The sequence below is a fragment of the Dermacentor albipictus genome, unplaced genomic scaffold (assembly GCF_038994185.2).
Source record: "Dermacentor albipictus isolate Rhodes 1998 colony unplaced genomic scaffold, USDA_Dalb.pri_finalv2 scaffold_17, whole genome shotgun sequence".
In the NCBI taxonomy this organism is placed as follows: domain Eukaryota; kingdom Metazoa; phylum Arthropoda; class Arachnida; order Ixodida; family Ixodidae; genus Dermacentor; species Dermacentor albipictus.
The window spans coordinates 3,478,863-3,500,519 of record NW_027225571.1 but is presented as its reverse complement, the minus strand read 5'-3'; the positions used below and the strand labels follow the sequence as shown (position 1 = coordinate 3,500,519).

Here is a 21,657-nt window from a genome sequence, read left to right as displayed (position 1 = left end):
TGATCAGTAAAGCTAATTCACAAGCCTACAAACATACAGCTTCATACTGTCATCACCATTTGTAATTTGACATTGGTTACTGGGTCATTTGAGAAAAAAAAGAAGAAATGTTCCGTTTCTGCTGAGTACAACAATGCTTCAGGAAATGAGGAGGAGGTTCACATAGTTGACCCATGTATGAACAAACTTAACAAAATTATATAGGAAAGTAGCCGTCAGAAACTACGAAATCTCAAGGCAGAATGAAGAGTCCCTTAGCAGTTTTAGCGCTGCTGCTGTATAAACGTGCTGACGAAGTGTGCTAGTTTGCAACAGGTATTCAAGCATTTAATATAACCGATATACATGTATGAACAAATCAATTCTGAAATAATATTGCAAGCATGAAATTAAAGCCTATTATAATATGTGCTGCAGTGCACAGCTACTGAATTTTTAAGATCCCTGTATATGAGTCAAACTTGCTTCGGCGCACTTTTTAAATAGACTGCTATAAGATCTGAACAGAAAAATTTGAGTTTCATGCATGTAGAAGCAGAAAGTTAAATGACAATGAGAAAACATAAAATAAATGCCTATACGCGCGGTCAGTTAAAGTTAATACCAACTAATATTAGTTAAAGATAGATGAAAATTCCAACTAAAGGTGCTGTCAGAAAAAGCACAAGCTTCGTTCCTGCGACACTTTGGGTTGGTTTTCATAAAAGCACTGCCTGCTTCAAGATTATCCGTGAAGACATTTATCCATGGTAGCTATCCCACTTGCTCGCAAATTTTTAGATATTTGCAGACATCATTGGTGATCTTTGTAAAATGCGCGCAAGAAAATGAAGAAATCGCCTTTCGGCCAAACATCGCGCTTGCTGATAAAAATGTAATCGCAAGTGACATACATACAACATACAACTACTATGTTTACCTGAAGAAGGGCTATTTCCTTCACGCAGTCATTTTTGGCCTTTTCGTCACGCATGTCTTTCACCTGGAAGTGAGCAAAATGGAACGTTTACGGCAGGCGCTCGTATGTGTTCAAAGTGCCAGGTCAATTACAGCAGCTCAGAAATGCTCGACAGCGCACGTACCACACCGCGATCGCACATATATAATAATCAGGAAGAGACAAGCTGAAAAAAAAAGCATGCGCGTATCGTGCTCAATGGACCGTCAAATGAATATGTGAATGGCAATCAAGCGCAAAGGAATCGTAGCGGTTTGACAAGATGGGATTCCTTCCCGGCTGAGCAAAGCGTGAAACGTGTCAAAATTGATCGCGCGATGCACGAACCTTAACTTTCTTAAGGGCCACAAGTGCGCCGTCTTGGATAGTTCGAGCTTTGTACACCACGCTGAAGCTACCCGTGCCTATTTCGTCGAGGAGCTCGAAGTTTCCCAGACCACTTCCACCACAGCGCTTTAAACCCGCGCCCGACGGCTGCAATCCAACCGCGGCTGCATGGGCCATCTCGAAACGCCTCGGATGCGCGGAGCTGCGATAAACAGTCGTGCTGTTCAACCAGGGAACAGAAGCAAAGTTGTTACAGATTCGTCGCACACACCGCCCCGAACAACGACTCGCCTGTCGCGTTCGGCTGCGGCGGAACTTGTCAGCGTCTTTCTGCTTTCACATGGGGGGAAGCCGGCCCGCCCCGCAAACGGCGGCAGAAGAAAAGCGAAACAGTGGTGACAGAGGAGACATGAGGAGAGTTAAAACAGTTCGCATCGTTATGGATCTTTGGGATTGGCTGAGCGGATGGTCACGCGCTGCGGGCAAGGTAAATATACCTGGTAGCGAAGCTTCCATAGGAGCCCATACGTTCAAAACATGGCGGTCCATCGCCGGTTCATGGGGCTTAGCGCCATCTGTATGTGGTGGGAACACTTCCGGCGGAAAAAAAAATAACGTGACGCCATGTCCGTTAAAACCAGAAGTGACGTCATTTTGTTTTCGAAGGCGCGAAATTTGTTTTGTTGTTCTTCCTTTGGAGCTGTATATTCAAATGCCCCGCCATTCGACTTGATGGGCGTTTCGAGCTTTCAGCGTGGAAAGCGATGCAGGAACAGGCCAGCCGTACGGTTGTCGGAATCGCATCCCTGCGCCGAACATACTTTCTTTGGAGGCCGACGAAAGCTTTAGGTGTAGAGTGCTGATCCTATTGTCGGATGCCAAGTCCGTCTGCCAGCGCAGTCGCACGAAAACAACTACACAATTACCTGGCGGTCGTAACTCACTACTTTTGACTGAACAGATTAAGAAGCACTGAAGCTACCCGCGTCACCAAATTCAAACAAACTTCGACAAGCAAGAAAGCACAAATTGTGAGGGGGGCGTATTTCAACAGGTGATACGAGTGCGCCTTTCTGCCCATTTCAAGACGTGCATTGCACTGCGAGTGATAGTGGCGTCAACGCCCCCTGTAGCGATGGGCGCTGAAAAGAAATGCATTTATTAATAATAATAAAATAAACGTATTTATTTAACTCACCACGAATATATAAAATTGACTAGGAATTTTATTTTCGTTGAATTAATCTAACTGTGTCTCGTTTAAATTAAAAAAGGCATTTTTCTTTCCCAATGTTTGTTCCCTCCAAACATAGTCGCGCTTCGATCGCTGCTCCCATAACCCCCCATGCTGATGTCGGTGACAATCTGTACTGAACCGCTTTTCGCCCGAAGCTTCGCGACCTATTTGAATCGACCTTGCTGCGGGCGCCGACAAGCGCTCGTACACGACCTACTGGAACTCCAGACCACGACCTACTGGAACTCCAGACCTGCACAGATATCCGGCTTCTATGGGAGCAGCTTGCGCCCACTTTCGTTCAACCGACTGCCGTAGGTGGCGCTTTTATAACCTGTTCGTCTGCTACGCGGTGGGCGGTTGTGCGGCGTTGTAAGTAGTACGGCAGCTGTGGTGTTGCGACGAACATGCTTCTCTAGTTGATGATTTTTGCTAACACAGTGACAGAGATGTCACAAGGCTTTGATCGGTAACTTGGCTCCAAAAGTTGACTCCCCGAAACTAAAGAATGTCGGAGCGTGTAGTCCGCTGCTCTCTAAAATAGCGTTAAATAGCCGCTCCCACTGCCTTTTTCAAGGAGATTATTATAAATCCCATTGTGTATAGAGTTCGCAACGTACCCAACAGTTTCATTGTACACGTTGTAAAATTCGCGTCTGCGCTCTTTAGAAACTTGAAGCCACCGTAATGTTCGACGACAGAACGATTACCACTCATTTTAACTCTTAAATGTTGTCCGTGAATGCGTCACGAGCTCAAAAAGTGAATTACGCACACAGCTTCACTGCGTACGTATCTTCAGCACCACCGTTATGCTGCCGCCGTACTACGCGGAAAAGCTAGCTTTACAGTTTGAAAAGAGTTCCGTGACACGATTTTTAAGGCCTGCACTGCAGCACGTTTTAAAGCATTGGGATCGCTTAATTTTTTGCGCGCTTTCTACTGAGCTAGACATCCAACGATATTAAAAACAAGATATGCTCACCTTCCCTTGAAACAGAATCGATCAGACTGTTGCACATATCGGGTGGAGGACTTACTAGTGTACTTTTACTATACTTTTACCAGATCATCTTCCTTTCACTACGGCACACAGTAGTAAATCCTAATGTCATCTACGACATTAGGCTGTCTGTAATCAACTAAAGAAAGCTAGATTATCCTATGAATCTTTCTAAACAATTTTTCCAGTCTCTTAAGTAGGCTAGGAAAGGGAAATTTATGCCGTTGATCTAGCATTGCAGCGGCCACCTATGCTCGTTGTTTACATTTCTTGCACCGCTCATCCTCTTCTAGTTTCACTATTCAAACGCAAAGCATTCGCAAATATGTCTTCTTTTGTATATTTGTGAATTTATTCATTTACCGCCAAAACATGCGCTTTGTGCCTGCCGAAATGGCAAGACAAGCGCTGAACAGATCGCAGAAGCAGACGACAGCGAACAGGTTATGACTAGCGCCACTCTGCTCGTACGTTCTTTCCCTAGCGGCAAAAGGGGCGAACTAGACCAGGCGTGCTGGAGGAGGGAGATCTGTGCAGGTCTGTAGTTCAGTAGATCGTGCTTTCGCCCACGTTCGTTCAACCGACGGCCGTAGGTGGCGCTTTTATAACCTGTTAAATAACCTGCTAAATTATTAGGCAGGAAGTCAACAACAATACAACAACATATCCTAGACGAAGACGAAAACAGACTGGAAGGAGAAGCAGCAATAAATTACATCCAAAAAGTAACAGCCGAATCTTTCCAAGGCAAGGACGAGGTTGTATTTGAAGAAAAAAAGAGCATGAAAGAGACCCAAGGGGGAAAGGAGCTAGTGCTTACAAATTTAAACTGGAAGAAAGCGGAAGAGAAAATTCCTAAGCGCACAGCCACAGGGCTAGACGAGGTTCCCGTTAGGCTGATAAATGAACTGGGACCAAAAAGTAAGGAAGCTCTCGTGAAAGCAGTTGAAAAAACTTTAAAAGATAGACGAATACCGGACAGTTGGCGACAAAGTAGAATGAATTTAATTTATAAAGGTAAGGGGGAGAAAGACAGAATTCAGCTCGTATAGACCGTTGACCATTACATCGGTAATATACAGGCTAGCAATGCAGGCAATCAAATTAAAGCTTCAAGCATGGGCAGAAAATAATGGCATTTTGGGAGAGCTTCAGAATGGCTTTAGAATAGGTAGGCGTTTGGATGATAACTTGTTTGTTCTTACTCAGTGTATTGAAATATCAAAAGCAGAAAGCAGACCGAATTGTATGTCGCCTTTTTGGACATTACAGGAGCATACGACAACGTAGACCGCAGCGTTTTGTGGGATATTCTGGAAGGGGAAGGCTTAGGTAACGATTGTATACAGCTTTTGAGAGAGATTTACCTAGAAAATACTGTTTGCGTTGAATATGGGAAGGGATGAGGAGCGCGGAGAAAGTTCATATCAACAAGGGACTGAGGCAGGGGTGCCCTTTATCCCCGCTGCTGTTTATGATGTACATGGTGAGGATGGAGAGGGCGCTAGAAGGAAGTAATATCGGGTTTAATCTCTCATATACAAACAGGCAGGTACAGTAATAGAGCAGCAACTCCCAGGTTTATTTTATGCGGACGACATTGTGTTGCTTGCAGCAAGCAAAGTGATTTGCAACGTCTGGCTAATATCTGTGGACAGGAAGGCAACAATTTAGGTTTGAAATTTAGTGTTAGAAAATCAGGTGCTTTGTATTCAATGAAAACAGTGAACAGACAGTGGAGATACAGGGCCAAGAAATACCTCGGGTAACAGAATATAAATACCTTGGTATATGGATAAACGATGGCAACGGATATATGGAAACACAGGAAAAAACCATAACAGTCAAGGGGAAGAGAAATGCAGCCATAATGAAGCACAGAGCGCTATGGGGATACAATAGGTACGAGGTCCTCCAAGGTATGTGGAAAGGGGTAATGGTTCCAGGACTTACTTTTGGAAATGCGGTTGTTTGCTTTAAATCAGGGGTACAATCAGGACTCGACTGGAACCAAAGGTCAGTGGGTCGCCTCGCATTGGGCGCTCACGGGAAGACTACAAATGACGCTGTGCAAGGGGATATGGGCTGGACTAGTTTTGAAGTGAGGGAAGCTCGCAGTAAAATTGAGTATGAAGAACGGCTGAGGATTATGGAGGAAAGTAAATGGGCTGGGAGAGTGTTCAGGTATCTGTACAGGCAAAACATTGATTCACAGTGGAGGAAAAGAACTCGGAAGCTTACCAGCAAGTATGCGGCCTGTGGGGTGGGCAACACAGCAACAAACAAGGTCAAGCGGAAAGTCAGAGAGGCTGAATTAATCTCATGGGTGGCGGCAATGGAAAAGAAAATGAGTAACTACTTAAGGGGAAAAAACGAAATTAGGAAAGAAACCATTTATGATAACTCCAAGGGAAGCTCATTACTTTTCGAAGCGAGATCGGGATGCCTTAGAACACGCGCCTATAAAGCGAGATATAAGAAGGAAGAAGAAGCATATGTGCTTGCTGCGGTAAAGCTAGGGAAACGACGGAGCATATTTTATTGGAATGTGAAGACGTCTATCCAGCGGTCGATTTAGGCACCACTGGCCTCGAGCCTTGAAGCTCTTGGGTTCAGCGGGAGCAGTGGTAAAGCAAACAGGTCCGCAATAGACATCAGTAAGAGGCGATTGGAGGATTGGTGGAAGAAGGACGGAGACTTACAAAAGCACAGTTCGCAATAGGGTATCAGAAAATTTGGACGTGGTAGTTCATAGTGTTTTTTTTTTTCATTGGTTAACCTAGGTAGGATATTAGGTAGCATAGTAGCAGGAGCTTGGTGGCGCAAGCCACCGCCCCGTTCCAAAGGGGACGCTCATAACATCCATCCGTCTGCTACGCGGTAGGCGGCTGTGCGGCGTACGGCAGCTGTTGTGTTGTGACGAACTGCTTCTCTAGTTGATGATTTTTGCTAACACAGTGACAGTGATGTCACAAGACTTTGATCGGTCACTTGGCTCCAAAAGTTGACTGCCCGAACCTAAAAAACGTCGGAGCGTACCGCAGCTCTCCAAAATAGGGTTAAAATAGCTGCTCCTATTGCCTTTTTCAAGCAGATTATTATAAATCACATTGTGTATAGAGTTCGCAATGTACACAACAGTTGCATTGTACATGTTGTAAAATTCGCGTCCGCGCTATTTAGAAACTTGAAGCCACCGTAATGTTCGACGATAGAACGATTACCACTCATTTTACCTCTTAAAAGTTGTCCGTGAATGCGTCGCGAGTTCAAAAAGTGAATTACGCACACAGCTTCACTGCGTACGTATCTTAAGCACCACCGTTATGCTGCCGCCGTACCACGCAGAAAAGCTAGCTTTACAGTTTGAAAAGAGTTCCGTGACACGATTTTTAAGGCCTGCAGTGCAGCACGTTCTAAAGCACTGGGATCGCTTAATTTTTTGGAAGCTTTCTACTGAGCTAGACATCCAACGACAATAAAAACAAGATATGCTCACCTTCTCTTGAAACAGAATCGATCAGCCTATTGCACATATCGGGCGGAGGACTTATTCAGTATCTTTTACTATACTTTTACCAGCTAGATCGTCTTCGTTTCACTACGTACGGCACACAGCAATAAATCCTAATGTCATCTACGACATTAGGCTATCTGTAATCAACTGAAAAAAGCTAGATAATCCTATGAATCTTATTAAACAATTTTTCCAGTCATTTACGGAGGCTAGGAAAGGGAAATTTATGCCGTCGATCTAGCATTGCAGCGGTCACCTGTATACTCGTTGTTTACATCTCTTGCACTGCTCCTCCTCTTCTAGTTTAACTATTCAAACGCAAAGCATTCGCAAATATGTTTTCTTTTGTATATTTGTGAATGTATCCATTTACCGCCAATACAAACGCTTTGTGCCTGCCGTAATGGCAAGACAAGCGCTGAACAAATCACAAGAGCAGACGACAGCGAATAGGTTATAACTAGCGCCACTTTGCTAGTATGTTCTTTCCCTAGCGGCAAAAGGGGCGAACTAGACCAGGCGTGCTGGAGGAGGGAGATTTGTGCAGGTCTGGAGTAGGTCGTGCCAACGCCTCCTATAACATACTATGCCTGCCTGGAACGTGAGCCGCAAACGCGCTGCCCTTCCCTCGCCTGTACTCTCCTCCTTATGGTGCGGTGGCGAGCGCCTCTCGCGGCCAGCCCTTGTAAACACGCTGGTGCGCGGTAGAGTTAGGGCGGCGCTGGGTGCACGCACGTGGCAGCAGACGACCCCAAGTGGAGTCCGCTGCTGCCACGCATGATGACGTCACAAAAAGAAAACTTAGAAAAAAATACATGAAATGCTAACGTTATCGTTTTGTTGTTAAATACACTACGCCTAAATAAATAAAGCATTTATTTTGTGCAGCGTTTTAAAATCGAAAATGACTGTCGGCGCCTACACGCGTGCACGCAGTGGGAGGACCGTTGCGATTCCTTGTGGCTGTGTGGTGTGTACAAATCACTGTGTAATATCGGCGAGTACGAATAACGTTGTCGTTACGAAGCTACAGAAGCTTCGAACGAACTGTGCTGCATCCACGAAACAGCACGACATGTCGCCTCATTTGGACTGTCGGTTTCGAAGAGTCGTGGTAGCACAGCGCCGACTGCATATTGGGTCACTGTGTAATATCGGCGAGTACGAATAACGCTGCCGTTACGAAGCTACAGAAGCTTCGAACGAACTGTGCTGCATCCACGAAACAGCACGACATGTCGCCTCATTTGGACTGTCGGTTTCGAAGAGTCGTGGTAGCACAGCGCCGACTGCATATGGTGCCGACACGGATCATGCATATTGCAGGGTGTGTCGTCTGTAGCGATTCTTTAAGTTGTGTGTACGCCGTCTGGCAAAGTCGGATGCCTATTTGGCCTTGGACACCACGTCGACACACTGCTCTCGAGCTCGAAAACGCAGAAGTGGTGCGCGTCGGCATTGACGTCGATGTAGGGTGCATACACATTTCCAAATCGCTGTGCAAAGTAAGGGCGCCTTTTGTAGATGAGCAAAGTGCGTTCAAACATTTCGCGTCGCCTTACGCACGCAGAAGCCTAGTAACGAAAGCCTGGACGTGAAACGTGAATCTAACAGAAAGGCCTGTCCCCGCCTGAAGGCAATGTCAGCAAGTGTCCGTGACGAGTGTCAAGTGACTCACACGAGGCTGGGCGTTGAAAAGTGTCTCTCGAGTGCCGCTGCTTCAGTCTGGCCAGGGCCCAACCCGCTTTCATGAACCATTTGAAATGCCCAGTGTATTAGTTGCTATAGATTGTGGTGCAGCGAGACAGCCATTCCATAGCAGCCATGAAAATTACCTGTGGAAGTAATAGTAATGCGATAGGCTTTCGTGGTGATTGTCATATATGTATCACATGCATCGGAGTGCGATCATTTACACCCTGTGCTTGTGTTTAGATGAATGCTTTATCTTCTGAAGATATGGTACAGCACCTGGATCTTGAGTGGATCTTTCACTGTGCAGGCTATACCAAAACCTCTCTACCTTTGTGTGCTTCATTTTTGCCAACTGTCTTTGCTCCACAAAGAAGGCCAAGTTTCTTTCACTGAGTTTCACTCACTAAGGGAACAGGCTTGTGCGACTTGCAATCAACAGGGGTCAAACACATGTGGTAGAGCTTTAGTTGTACAATATTCAATTGGGTACCATTGTACATGCACCCCTAGGAAATCATTTGCTATGGCAAATACTAACGTAGTGGCATTTCTTTTTAAAATTTGTATGTCTTAATATTATTGTTAAAATATAGAAGTATGTCTGCAAATTTAATAAATTTGGAGATCCTGACGTAATTCCTAATGCATGTTGGTACATTATATTATTCCCAATGGACTCCTCAGTATCGCTGTTATTTCTCAGCATTCTCCCACAACAGGTATTCTTTCATCTCTGAAACAAACGAAAGTCCTCCCGCTTTTCAAATCTGGTGACTAAGGCATTTGTAGCTATATATATAGATTGATCTTCTTAGCACCTTATTCAAGTAAAATGTTAGAATACATAGGTTATAAGCATACTGTTGAATTCATTGAATCGCATAATGCCCATGTAAGTTCGAACATGGTTTTTTGCATGGATTTAGTATGATGTCGCAGTTAACTCACGACGTCACTCATGCTTGTGTTTTCTAGCAATGTCAATCATGATTAATAGTTTGCACTTCATTTGCTTGCTTTTTTTCACATTGCATGGTGTGTGCATATTATTCTTGTATGTATACCTGAATAAAAAATTCAGTTGCAAGTCAGTGCTCCTGTTGCGTTTTCACTGTCCTTCATACTTTGTGCACTGTTTCTACTCTTTCAAAAACGCACTAACTCGTCCAGCTCTCAGTATGGAAGCTTAAAGTCAGCTGTTAAAATGAGAATCCAATAAACATGGAAACTGTCTGTAGGACAATAGCAATGATTTTGCTGTTTGCAACATGCAGTTTGTACATGTTGGTACAAGAAGATTTCAGAGAGATATACAGAGTGTTACAGTGCGTAAGGTTGCATGGTCCCGTCCCTGCCATGAATACTACAATATCATCATAAGTGTGCACAGGTCTTGCACTGCAAGCCAGAGACTTGCTCCAGGGCTTTCTTATTTTATTAAGTGTCAGCTGCTTGCATTGATAATGTGGTTGGTAAATTGCTTACCTATTTCCCACCTAAGTTCTCTGCATTTCATTCTGCTGTATTTATTGAATTGTTTTCAGCACTGTTCTTTCAATGACATCAAGGGTTACATTCATTTTGTGTCAAGGTGTTTTCTAATGCACCAAGATTAAAGATTCTGACAAGTTTTCAAAGCTGACACAATGGCAAAAATATTCTCAGCCATAAAGTGTGCTCATTGAGACACCAGGCACCCTGTCCCACAAAACATCAATCAATTCTATTTTTAGATAAAAGCACATCAGTTTCTTGCTTGTCAAGCTACATCTCTAGGCACCACATGGTCTTTCCAAAAAGAAGGTTGCACAAGTATTTAAATGCACTGTTTAAAAGTTTACTGTTAAGACTTCTGTTTCCTTCATTTCAGTTGCAGTATGTGAAGTAGGTAGCAAGAGTGTTCAGCTTTAGTGCATCTGCTGTTGACAGAGCTAAGCTTACATGAAGGTGAAAGGGCATCCCTGCATATATCAAGCCAATGTAAAGGTATGGCTTGATAAAGACATGTTGTGCTGGAAAGGTTAATTAAAGGTCAGCAGGATTCTCTGGTAATGTGGCATGCACAATACAGCTGGGATACAATATGCAGATCACTTTGCAATTACTCATTCGCTTCTTGCTTTCTTTCTGCAGCATAAGTCTGCATGCTATGGTGTTATTTATCTTCATAACATCATAAAAAAATTGCAATTCATTGCTCCACCAAAGGCACCATCAGCCAGCTAAGCCATTCTTGACATAAAGCTTCTCAGCCTGGTCTCTACATATGTTAGCTTTGAGAATGTCTTTTCACACAAACTTATCACAGGAACTCTGGAAAGGAGGTCAAGAACGTAACATAAATCTTTGGAAACTGATTTGTCCAGCCCAGTATCATTTTACAGTCCTGGCTTTCTTGATGCCAGTTTGGGACTTAAGAAGCTGCAGCTTAGCATGCAAGGTGTCGAATTATATATATTTCAGAGGAGCTAGACTTGAAAAGCCATTTTATTATCCCCCACATAAAGGTCCAAAAGGCTCTACATGAAAACTATGAGATAAACTTGCGTAAATCCCACGCAATGTGAAAATTGATGTTATGTGAAGTATTTTACAGGTAGTTGGCTATGCCAAGGTGAGGTATTGCTATCGGTGATTCGAAATGAACACTCGTGTGAAACTTCCTTTTGAATTTCAAATGGAGGTGACCAACAACGGGTGGGTGTGCTGCTGCTGAGACACCTGAATCTTTTCATGTGAGCCATCTGGTTCCAACGCAGGTAGCGTGAGAGTCGCATGACAAAGCTGGAATGACGACAATGCAGCGAACACGATGGCATCACAAACATAACACATCCACACATCTAGTGGCACAAGCTAATATACAACTTGGGCTACTGGGTTGGCATAAAAACATGTAAGAGTAACAACCCCATTATTGAAATCTTTCAATACAAACTATAACAAAAATTTTGTGCTTTGTTGCACCTATAAAACTACATCAAAAAAACGTATACTAACATAAGCAAATACACAATAAAAAGTCCATTACAGCAAAAGCAATATTGTATTACTTATGCGTATTACTTTATTGATGAGGCCATGAAAGTAGAAATGCCAGGTGATAACACTTGCCAAAGCTCAAGCAAATGTCTCGTTTAGTCCACTTCCTGTTTGGTGGACTTTAATTTGCTGGTCATTGATGCTTGTACACGTTGACATAGCTCCTGCCAGTCATGGCAAAAGCTGATATTATTGTGATTATGGCATGCAGTTTTTAAACTCCAAGCCCAGCTGCTGCTCTTTTTTTTAAGCATAGCTTCCTTCAGCTGCAGCAATAATATAAAATTAATATGTGCTGGGCCAATGTACAGATATTTCTGTACTCTTGCAAGTCATCCTATCTTTTTACTTCTCCCATTTCTGCCCAGAATGATGCAGTTGATTCGATTTCCAAGGTTGCTTTTGCATTGCTTGTAATTAAGCTTGGAAGGCAGCATTCTCCACTCTTTTTCTGTCCTTGCTGGATTAAGCAACAAGCGAGAATACTGCTTCATGTGGCCCAGTGGTTGCTTTATTTTGTCCTCCAGTGTAATAGCAGTTGCTACGAACTTAGCAAGAACCTGGTCCAGATGCCAGCAATCCTTTCTGCACCTTCGTCACAGATGTCTGACAATGCAAATTATTGGCAGAAAATTTGCAGATCATGCACTTCAACTTGCTCACCAGCTTCAATGCATGTTGCTATGCAACGCTTGCAGCAGTTTGTCCAGTTAACATATTCCACTGCCAAAAAAAACTTGTGTGTCTGTATCAGCATCACTCTTTTCTCTGGTGTTTGGTCGGATGAAGTTCTGCAAGAGAAGAATCTGCCAGTCATCGCACGAGTTCTTGGGTATACATTAACCAAAATATTAATTGAATTGGTTTAAGCAATGTAGGTAGTTGGGCGAGTTGGTTCAGCATTGCAGGCTTGTAAATGTATATAAGATACAAGGACAATTAAAAGAAAGCACAAGAATCAGTAGTGCATGTGCTACATGTACGTTGTCCTTTCTTTTGTACTTGTATTTTAGGTGCATTTACATGTCTGAAATTGTTTAAGCATGTCGCATCTTAGTTTCAACAGGTACGGCTGACTAGATATTGTGTGGTTTTTGGTTTTTCTGCATGGGGTTTACATTTGAGAGAGAAAGAAAGGAACAAGGAAGGCCGTGTAAGTTAACCAGACGTACATCCAGTTGGCTATCCCTGCATGGGGGTGAGGGTATGAGGGTTTAAAAGAAAAAAAGGAGGCAAGTCGAGACAGTTCACTCGTACAAAAGACAGATGGTGTCTATAAGTATCTTTTCAGATTCGTTTATTTTAGAAAGTCATAAGAGCATGTATGCATAGCTTTCTTCATTAATATGGCCAAGCACCCAGGATCCTAGCCTCTGTGAAAGGTCGACTATCCAGTTGTGTGGGTAAACTCTAAAAGGGCTGACATTGGATATCAAAGACTGACAGGGGAGGTGTTCAATGGTCTTTTTGCAGTTACAGTGGTCACATTTAATAACGAAGGACAGTGAATTTGTAAAGGCACTTGATCAAGTATGCCTCTAATTACCAGGGGTTACAAAGAAGGCCCAGATGTCATAAACAGTTCTAATAGAGCTTTCTCTCACTCCGAAGGGGAAATGGTGATGTTGCAGCACGTGCAAACATCTTTGAAAGTGGAGGCTAGTGAGTAACAATGGTTCTTGAAAATGTAGCCTGAGAGCTCACCACTTTCAAGCAAACGAGATGGTACTCAAGCAAGATGGTGGAATGTTGAATATGTGCTCTGAGCCCTTTAGTATGTATAGCTATGTAGGCCGAGATTAGGTCTCTCTGCTGATTGCAATTGTAACAATTCAACTGTCAACAATCGTGAGTGTGTTTTACACACAGTAGATTCAAGAAAATGCTACCTCGAGACGTACCATGGCTGTATCACCAATTTAACCACTTCAGAGCTAAACTTGCATTTCAAAATGCTAAAGGTCTCGTTAACGGCCATGTGCTCAAGAGGGATTTATTTAGAATTATTTGTCTAGCATATGAATGAATGAATGAATGAATGAATGAATTTTATTTCTCCTGTTTACAACAGAAAGGAAGCAGAAGCTAAAGGCCATGTGGCCTGACGAAGGCTTCTGCTCCCGCAACAATTCGGCACGCAGGCCGTACGCAGCAACATGTATCATACATACATACTGAAATCAACTGGAATAGTCACGAGACAATATTGTTTTCGTGAAACAAAACATGTATACAATAAATATGAGAAACGAACAGGATACTCAATGTACGATGCATTTTGTAAGCGAACAACCACAACCAAAGAACAAAAGAAACAAAGGACTGACAATTTATAGTGTGGTTCTAATCAGACGAACTCAATATTGTTCAGGATGAGAAAATGTTTGAATGATTTATTCGAATATTCTATAATTTCATCTTCAAAATCACGTAGGCGGTTTAGTAGTGCAGGTGCCTGGTAACTGACTAGTTGTTTTCCGTAATTGGTTCGTATTTTTGGTGTTCTCATGTTATGTTGTCGAAGGCCGTAATGCGGATTGGTGGGTACATTCAAGATGTACTGCGATTTGTTCTGTTTAATGTATTGCAGCAACTTGTAATAATACACCTGGTTTGCCTTTAACATAGAGTGTTTTATAAAATATGGTGTGGTTCTAAAGTTTTGCACAGGGCCATAGTATCCCTCGAATGCGCGTAGTACTCTTTTTTGTAGCACTATTAGTTTATTATAATTTTTTTGCGAAGTAGTGCCCCAAATTAAAATACAGTAGGTTAATCTAGAATAAAAGAGTGCGTAGTATAAAGAACTTTTCAACCATGGAGGGACCAGAGTACTGAGTCTGTATAAGCAGCCAACAGTTCTGCTTAGTTCGATAGCAAGTTTGTCGATGTGCATGTTCCAGGCTAAATCCTCTTGGAACCACACTCCTAGAAATTTTTGACATTTTACCTGTTCTATCAGCCCGTCTTCAAAGAGAATAGCCGCAGTGCAGTTGCGTGGTTTATTAGTAGGAGCAAATATCATATATTTCGTTTTGGATGAATTCATTTGTAGCTTATTATGTTGTAACCAGCAAGAGAGTTGCTTCAGGTAATTGTTAACTTTTGATTCGAGCTCTGTTATAGTAGCAGCTTTAAAGAATATGTTAGTGTCATCTGCATACATAACTAATTCGGGAGAGTCAGGTATGTCACACAGATCATTAATATATATTATAAATAGAAGAGGTCCAAGTATTGATCCTTGTGGAACACCCGTTACGATTTCCGCGTAAGATGAAACATCATTATTTATACTGACATATTGATAGCGATTGGTTAAGTAATGTCGTAAAAGTTCCAATACGATACCTCGTACACCGCACTGTTCCAATTTGCTAATTAATAAACTGTGGCATACTGAATCGAAGGCTTTCCTAAAGTCTACAAATAAACCTAATGTGTACATTTTATTTTCAATATTTGTTATTATTTTATGTTTGATATTAAGAAGAGCTACTTCACAAGATTTATTTTTTTGGAATCCATACTGCATGTCACTAATTACACTATATTTACTGAAAAATGTTTGTAGTCTAACATTCAGGGCACTCTCGAATACCTTTGATAGAACAGGTAAGACAGATATCGGCCGGAAATTTGTCATTAAATGTTTGTCACCTCCTTTGTAAATAGGGCATACACGTGCTATTTTTAGACAATCAGGAAATATACCGGTTTCAAACATTCTGTTTATGATGTGAACAAGGACAGGTGCAATAATATCCGCAATGTATTTCATTGGTACTGGTTTCACATCATCGTACCCAGCAGAGACGGTGTTTTTTACTTTGAACAGCAGTTGCACAACTTCAGCAGGTGTAACAGGTGTAAGTATCACTGAGTTAGTAAGACTGAATTTATTCACTATAGATGTGGCCGTGGGCTCCGCCCTGTCGGGATACTGGGTGCTGGAGACGAAATATTCATTTAGAGCAGCTGCTGCTTCTCTGCCTGTCAACAGGCCAGTGGCTGTCTTTATGTTAATCTCCGTATTCTGTCTTTTCGTAGATGTTAAGTCTCTAACTTCATTCCAAACTTTCCTAGGGTCATTTTTTATTTTAGCAAATAGCCGTTCATAGTACTTAATTTTTGCTTGCTTTAATGCACTGTTGACCTGATTTCTGTATTTTTTGTAATCGGTCAACAATTGCACACTCCTACATTTTACGAACAAGTGATACATTTTATTTTTTCTTGTTATCATTTTTAGCAAAGCAGCGTTTATCCAGGGTTTTCGTATTTTCTTGCTCCTCTGATTGGAAAATTTCAACGGAAACGCTAGGTCGTAGCACGTAATCATTTTATGAAAGAACAATTCGTAGGCTGCATTTGGATCTTGTTTTTCAAATACAGAGGACCAGTCTGTTGATAGGATCAGAGCACGAAAATTTTCTAATGCGCTTGCGTGGAAACTGCGAATCTGCGCTTTTTTTCCTCCTTCCACTCGTTTGTGCGCGTGAGGAATGAAACAAAATACAGGGAGATGATCACTTATATCAGCGGATAACAGTCCCGCAAGGCAGTCAGTCGGGTGTACATTGGTTATGCATATATCAAGCAAGGTAGCCGTTTGCGCCGTTAGCCTAGTGGGTTCTGAGATTACGTTTGTGCACATGAACGAATTGATAAGACCAGCAAACTGTCTAGATGATATGTCGTCCGACAACATATCTATATTTACGTCACCCATTATGATAAAGGGGGAGGACGAATGGCTAAGGAAATGTAGTACCTGTTCTAGGAAATCAAAGAACGTCAGTTTGTTTCCCAATGGTGGGCGATACATAACCACAACTGTGACATATTCTAAGCGTACCATTATACATTCTATATTGTTCGTTACAAGTGAAAATTCTGAAATAATCTCATGTACAAGACACTGTTTAACATAGACAGCCACGCCACCTCCTCTGCACTTTGTTCTTACTAACCCATGGTATGTGTAATTTTCACAGTACGGGGGGTTATCATTCACAGTAAGCCATGTTTCACAATACAACAAGATGTCAAAATTATGGGCGATTGACGCAAATAAGCAGTTCAGTTTGTCCTCTTTGTTTTTTATGCTCCGCACGTTTAGATGAAATATTTTTAGCAGTTTACTGGTATGAGACACTAATTTATTGAAAGACTGAACATCATAATATGTGCAATTCATACGATGAAACTAACTAAAAAAGGAAAGAAGAGAAGCAGGCCAAGACGCTCACGTTGTCATCTTATCAATGTCTTCCATACTGGCGATTCGAATAGCAGGTGAATTTTCGTCCTTGCGTACGAACACTTTGCCGCCAGCCGTCCATACGAACCGCCATCTCAGTTCCTTTTTTCTTTCTACTGCGGCACCAAGAAGTCGTTTGCCATACCGTGTGAGGTGTTCGTTTACGAACACCTTTGAGGACGATTGAAAGCCCAGCGTGGTTGTATCCATTCTGCTTTTTTTAGCTTTACTAAGGAAGGCGTTCCTCTTGGTTCTGCGGACAAACCGAACAATTATATTTGCTTCATCATGTCGAGCAGTAGGCACTCGGTGGCAGATGTCGATATCAGCCTCCGAGACCTCTTCCTTAATCAGCTCACCAATTTGCTTCACGACGACTAGTGGTTCGCCTTCAAGTGGAATGCCCTTTATCTCAATGTTATTTGAACGTTGATATTGTTCCAGTTCCTCAATTCTGTGTGATAGCTTGGCATTCTCAGCGCGAAGATCCTGGTTTAGTTTTAGAACCTGCTGTATTTCTGTTTTCAGCTCAGTGACCTCTTGAAACTTATCTTTTATGGTCCTCAAGTCTGCCCTGAGCTCCCGCCTTAAGTCTTCGATGGCCTTAGCCTCTTTCGACATTACACAACAAATATGCCATACATGTACCCGCCTGTTGTGTTAACTAGGACAGGGACCATTGATTTATATTTGCAGAGGCTTTGTAACAGTGAGGGCTGTCTTTAGGAATTCAGTAGCCACACAATTCATGATTTGTGGTGCAACAAAAATATATGTGAGCTGTGCTCCACAAAGGCAATGAGAAAATCACTTTTGCGATAGTGCATTTCGCACGGATGTAAGTGTAAGTCAGTGTGCTTTTTTTCTTTTTTTGCTCACTTCCTTTCTTTAGTCCCTTGCCGTCTAACATGGAGAATAGTTTTCCAAGCCTGGGGCTGGGGCTTCTCTAGATGCAATTAAATTTTATCTCGAAAGAGAGAGAAGAGCTAGACGTTGAAGATTTCACAGCCACTGACAGTCCACAGTACACTCTAAAAAAAGTTTACATCCTTTAGGGCTTGTCTTGTCCTACAGCGATAATCGTCATATCTGCCTTACTTGCATATTTCCTTTCTTGAAAACTCGGTGCTCGATACTTTACTGTTGAGACTGCTGTGTCAAGCTGATTACGCACAAGCCGTTCGTGACTAGGAAGTACCGGCCTCGCAGCATTAAAGAAAGGAAATGTGGGCAAGATAAATGACGATTATTGTTTGGGGACAAAATACAACCCACAGGGGGCAAACTTGACCGCAACATAGACATCTTGTGGGCTAAATTGTACAAAATGCAGTGCAGAGGAGCATATGTGCTAATATATATATATATATATATATATATATATATATATATATATATATATATATATATATATATATATATATATATATATATATATATATATACACACACACACACACACACACACACACCTACACGTGGGCAAAGGTCTTGTATGTGTTTCTTAATGGTTGTTTTTTTGCTTTATCTTCACCACAATACAGACAAGTTATGTGGTGAGTTATACAAACTAACTGCATTGCTGTGAAGCATACTGAGATTGAAAAGGGGCTCAGTTCAACTCTCACGGGGACTATAATAAGAGTCCCTAATTACACGCGTGCGTACACGTCGTCTCCGGTCACAGTATGAGCACAGAACCATCTTATATGTGTACCGACATGCATTCAGAGGTGTTTCTGGTGTGGTGTTTTAAACCGTTTTTTTTGCCCTCAGGATTCCTCTCTGTTTGCGCCCTCTTTACACAACCGCTCGCGAACAACAATAAAGCCAACTAATAAACCCAGCTATTCACTGCAATGCATAATTGTTGTCTGCAAATGGGCTTTGCAGCAGCATTAAGTATTATGCAGTGAAGCGCTATCCTAAAAATTTTAAACTCCGGTAAACACATTGCACTTCATCATGTTTTCGCAATGTTCAGTGTCTCGCAGGTAGCCAGTATATAGGTAGCCAGCCATATATATATATATATATATATATATATATATATATATATATATAGTTCATCGCAGCCACTGCAACTGCTGAGAACATATCGTAAAAACTTGATTTGCACACACACACACACACACAAACACACACACACACACACACACATACACACACACACATATATATATCTATGTGTGTGCGCGCGCGTGTGTGTGTGTGCAAATCAAGTTTTTACGATATGTTCTCAGCAGTTGCAGTGGCTGCGACGAACTAGCTTTTACACCAAAATCTATCGGCTTCATCGCATAAAATTTTTGCTGCAGTGAAAATGTATTCGACGTGTACCATACATATCCGACTGCACTGGTACAATAAACCATCCACAAAATTAAGCCAATAGCTGTTTAGCTTGAGTTTCGTAGTTTTAATGTCTTCGTGCGAGTGAGATGTTCCCAACTTTCTAGTTTTTTGTCAGTGAAGTTCATTATTACGTTGTACTGCAAAGAAGCTGCATGTCAGAAGTACATATTCTTTACTCGTTGCACAGTGACTAACAAATTAGTGGTTCTCGCCATGAACTGCTGTCCATATTCACAATGGTCACAGTGATCTCACAGTTCCTGCAAATCAGTACTCATTCAGCTCATACTACGTGTCTTTTGGTGTGCGCTACCAATCAGTGATTCATTCTGTCTACTGTTTGCAGTCGTCCATTAAAGCTGTATGTGTTAGTACTTAGAAACTGGGACAATATGCAATGATTTACTCATTTTTATGTGTTGTATTTACATTTTAAAATTTTTTCCTTTCTTATTTCCAATGCAATACAAGGCGTTGTGCAGGCTAACGATGCGGTACTTGTAAATTTATTAAGATAGCTCTGTTTTTTGAACACTCTAAACATGCATGGTTTTGAATTTGTCTTCGGTTATATGTGTAAACGGCAGGAACTCCTTTCTGGTATAACGTTCTTGGTTGCAGTGAAGGATGTATAAATATAGCTGATTTCGTAATAGCTTCACGATTTTTTTGCGCCGCAGTTCTTTGATAGCGCACTACCAATACATACAGAATACACTATAAAAATGTCTTTCCACACTACACATTAGAATTTTTGGTGAGGTGTTTGCACCTGTGAAATTCAGGAGCCGTTGTGTTGTGGCTGCCCAATTTCCGTGTCCGACATTTGTGGCACGTTCGCTAGTATAGGAAACAAAGGTGGCAGTCAGGAACTGCTCTGCTTCCTTTTTACCCAATCATGCTGGTGTTCTGATGGTCTATCTTTCAGGTAGTCAGAGTTGTCAGTTGATAGTTCTGTATCTACTGTCATCAAAAGCTTCATAGTTAGCCTTTGCAAAACATGAAATAGATTATCATATCTTGGAGGTGAAGCAGTGCACTGACAAGGACAAGGCGAAGACACCTAAGAATTTATGACACTAGCTGCAAGGTATGATGATTAATCAGCAACTAGCCCAGCTTTCCACATTAATGAAATATATCATTTACTTGTAGCGTGAAAGAATGACGCAATAGAAATGTCAGCTTTTCATATGAAAGTATGCATGCACGTGATTCATGCATGTGTGCTTTTTTGATCCAGCGATTCTACAAAGGCAGCCCTGTCAGAATAACTTATTCTTATGTGAGAATAAACCCAAGGTATTGTTGAAATGTTCTTTCCCATACTCACTTGAATGACTGAGATGCCCTTGTACTTAACTAGGGATAGCTAGTTGGTCAGCACACTTGGTCAGGCAATGGCCTGGCCAACTAAGGTACCACTTTGCCAGAAATTAATGGTGGTTTTAAATTACACCTTATTGTGCAAGGTTTTGTGTAGAGAAAGTAGATCACCACACAATAAGTTAAATGACTGACAGTCACTGAACAAAAGAATCTTCTGCCTGGAGTCAATGTTTGGACAAAGGGACTTGCCTTATTAAAAACTGATTTCCACATAGCTCATCGCTCGCAAGGGTCGAGGAGGATATCAGGTGCGTAAGAGTAAAATGAAGGCTGTGGAAAGGGGAAGTGGAAGGCTTTGAAGGCAAGGATTAGTTTGCAATAGTAAAAGGGGTGTGCTAAGGGTTCTTCCAAGTGGAGTGACGAAAACAACCCACAAAACTTCAAATGAACCATTACATACAAGTAGGCGTCAACCTACTGTGGCAGCCTTTTAGGGAAACCTAATTAAGGTAAGGCTTGCACTGTCAACTCTGTGGACAGCTGAAAGTCTCATAATCATTTCACGTTATGTCCTGGCCATGACCAAATATAATCTGGAGCTCCTACTGTTCCACTTGCCCTTTGTATTTACTATGATATAGTGTTACCTGAAAACTCATCTTTCTTGATGGACAGCTCTTAAACTTGCAAAGCCTTTGCTCACTTTCACATACTCGGGCTTCTTAAGCACAATGTCAATTTTATTTGCTTTTTGTCAATGGGTAACTGTTCTAAGACCTGTGGTGTACAAAAATTATTTATCTTCCGATGGTGCTTACTTGTTCAACATCTCCCAATATTGCCCACCATTTAATATTTAAGACAACAGCAGTTATAGTGGACTAAGGATGACTGTATTGACTGATGGAACTACCCACATAAAAATATTTCA

General features: G+C 41.9%; 1 protein-coding gene and 1 long non-coding RNA gene across 6 annotated transcripts in view; both read right to left on the bottom strand.

Annotated features, from left to right (window-relative positions):
• The window catches only part of LOC135896185 (serine/threonine-protein kinase Nek7-like), a 68,989-nt gene extending 67,230 nt beyond the window's left edge, over positions 1 to 1,759 (bottom strand). Inside the window, exons 1-3 of one of the 5 annotated variants that reach the window (XM_065424554.2) lie at positions 1,540 to 1,754; positions 1,286 to 1,487; positions 920 to 982 (exon numbers count right to left, since the gene is read on the bottom strand). In XM_065424554.2, coding sequence (XP_065280626.1) covers positions 920 to 982; positions 1,286 to 1,462 — 240 coding nt within the window. In that variant the 5' untranslated portion in view covers positions 1,463 to 1,487; positions 1,540 to 1,754. Of the gene's footprint in view, positions 1 to 919; positions 983 to 1,285 lie in introns of all 5 variants that reach the window. The other 4 variants (XM_065424555.2, XM_065424556.2, XR_010562623.2 and 1 more) reach the window with 4 other exon arrangements.
• A 9,318-nt stretch (positions 1,760 to 11,077) lies between these two features.
• Positions 11,078 to 17,652, bottom strand: LOC135896200 (uncharacterized). The gene is made up of 3 exons (XR_010562629.2): positions 17,032 to 17,652; positions 12,443 to 12,570; positions 11,078 to 11,521 (listed from the first exon to the last, which is right to left on the bottom strand). It is a non-coding gene; the product is annotated as an uncharacterized lncRNA (long non-coding RNA).
• Positions 17,653 to 21,657: the final 4,005 nt, after the last annotated feature.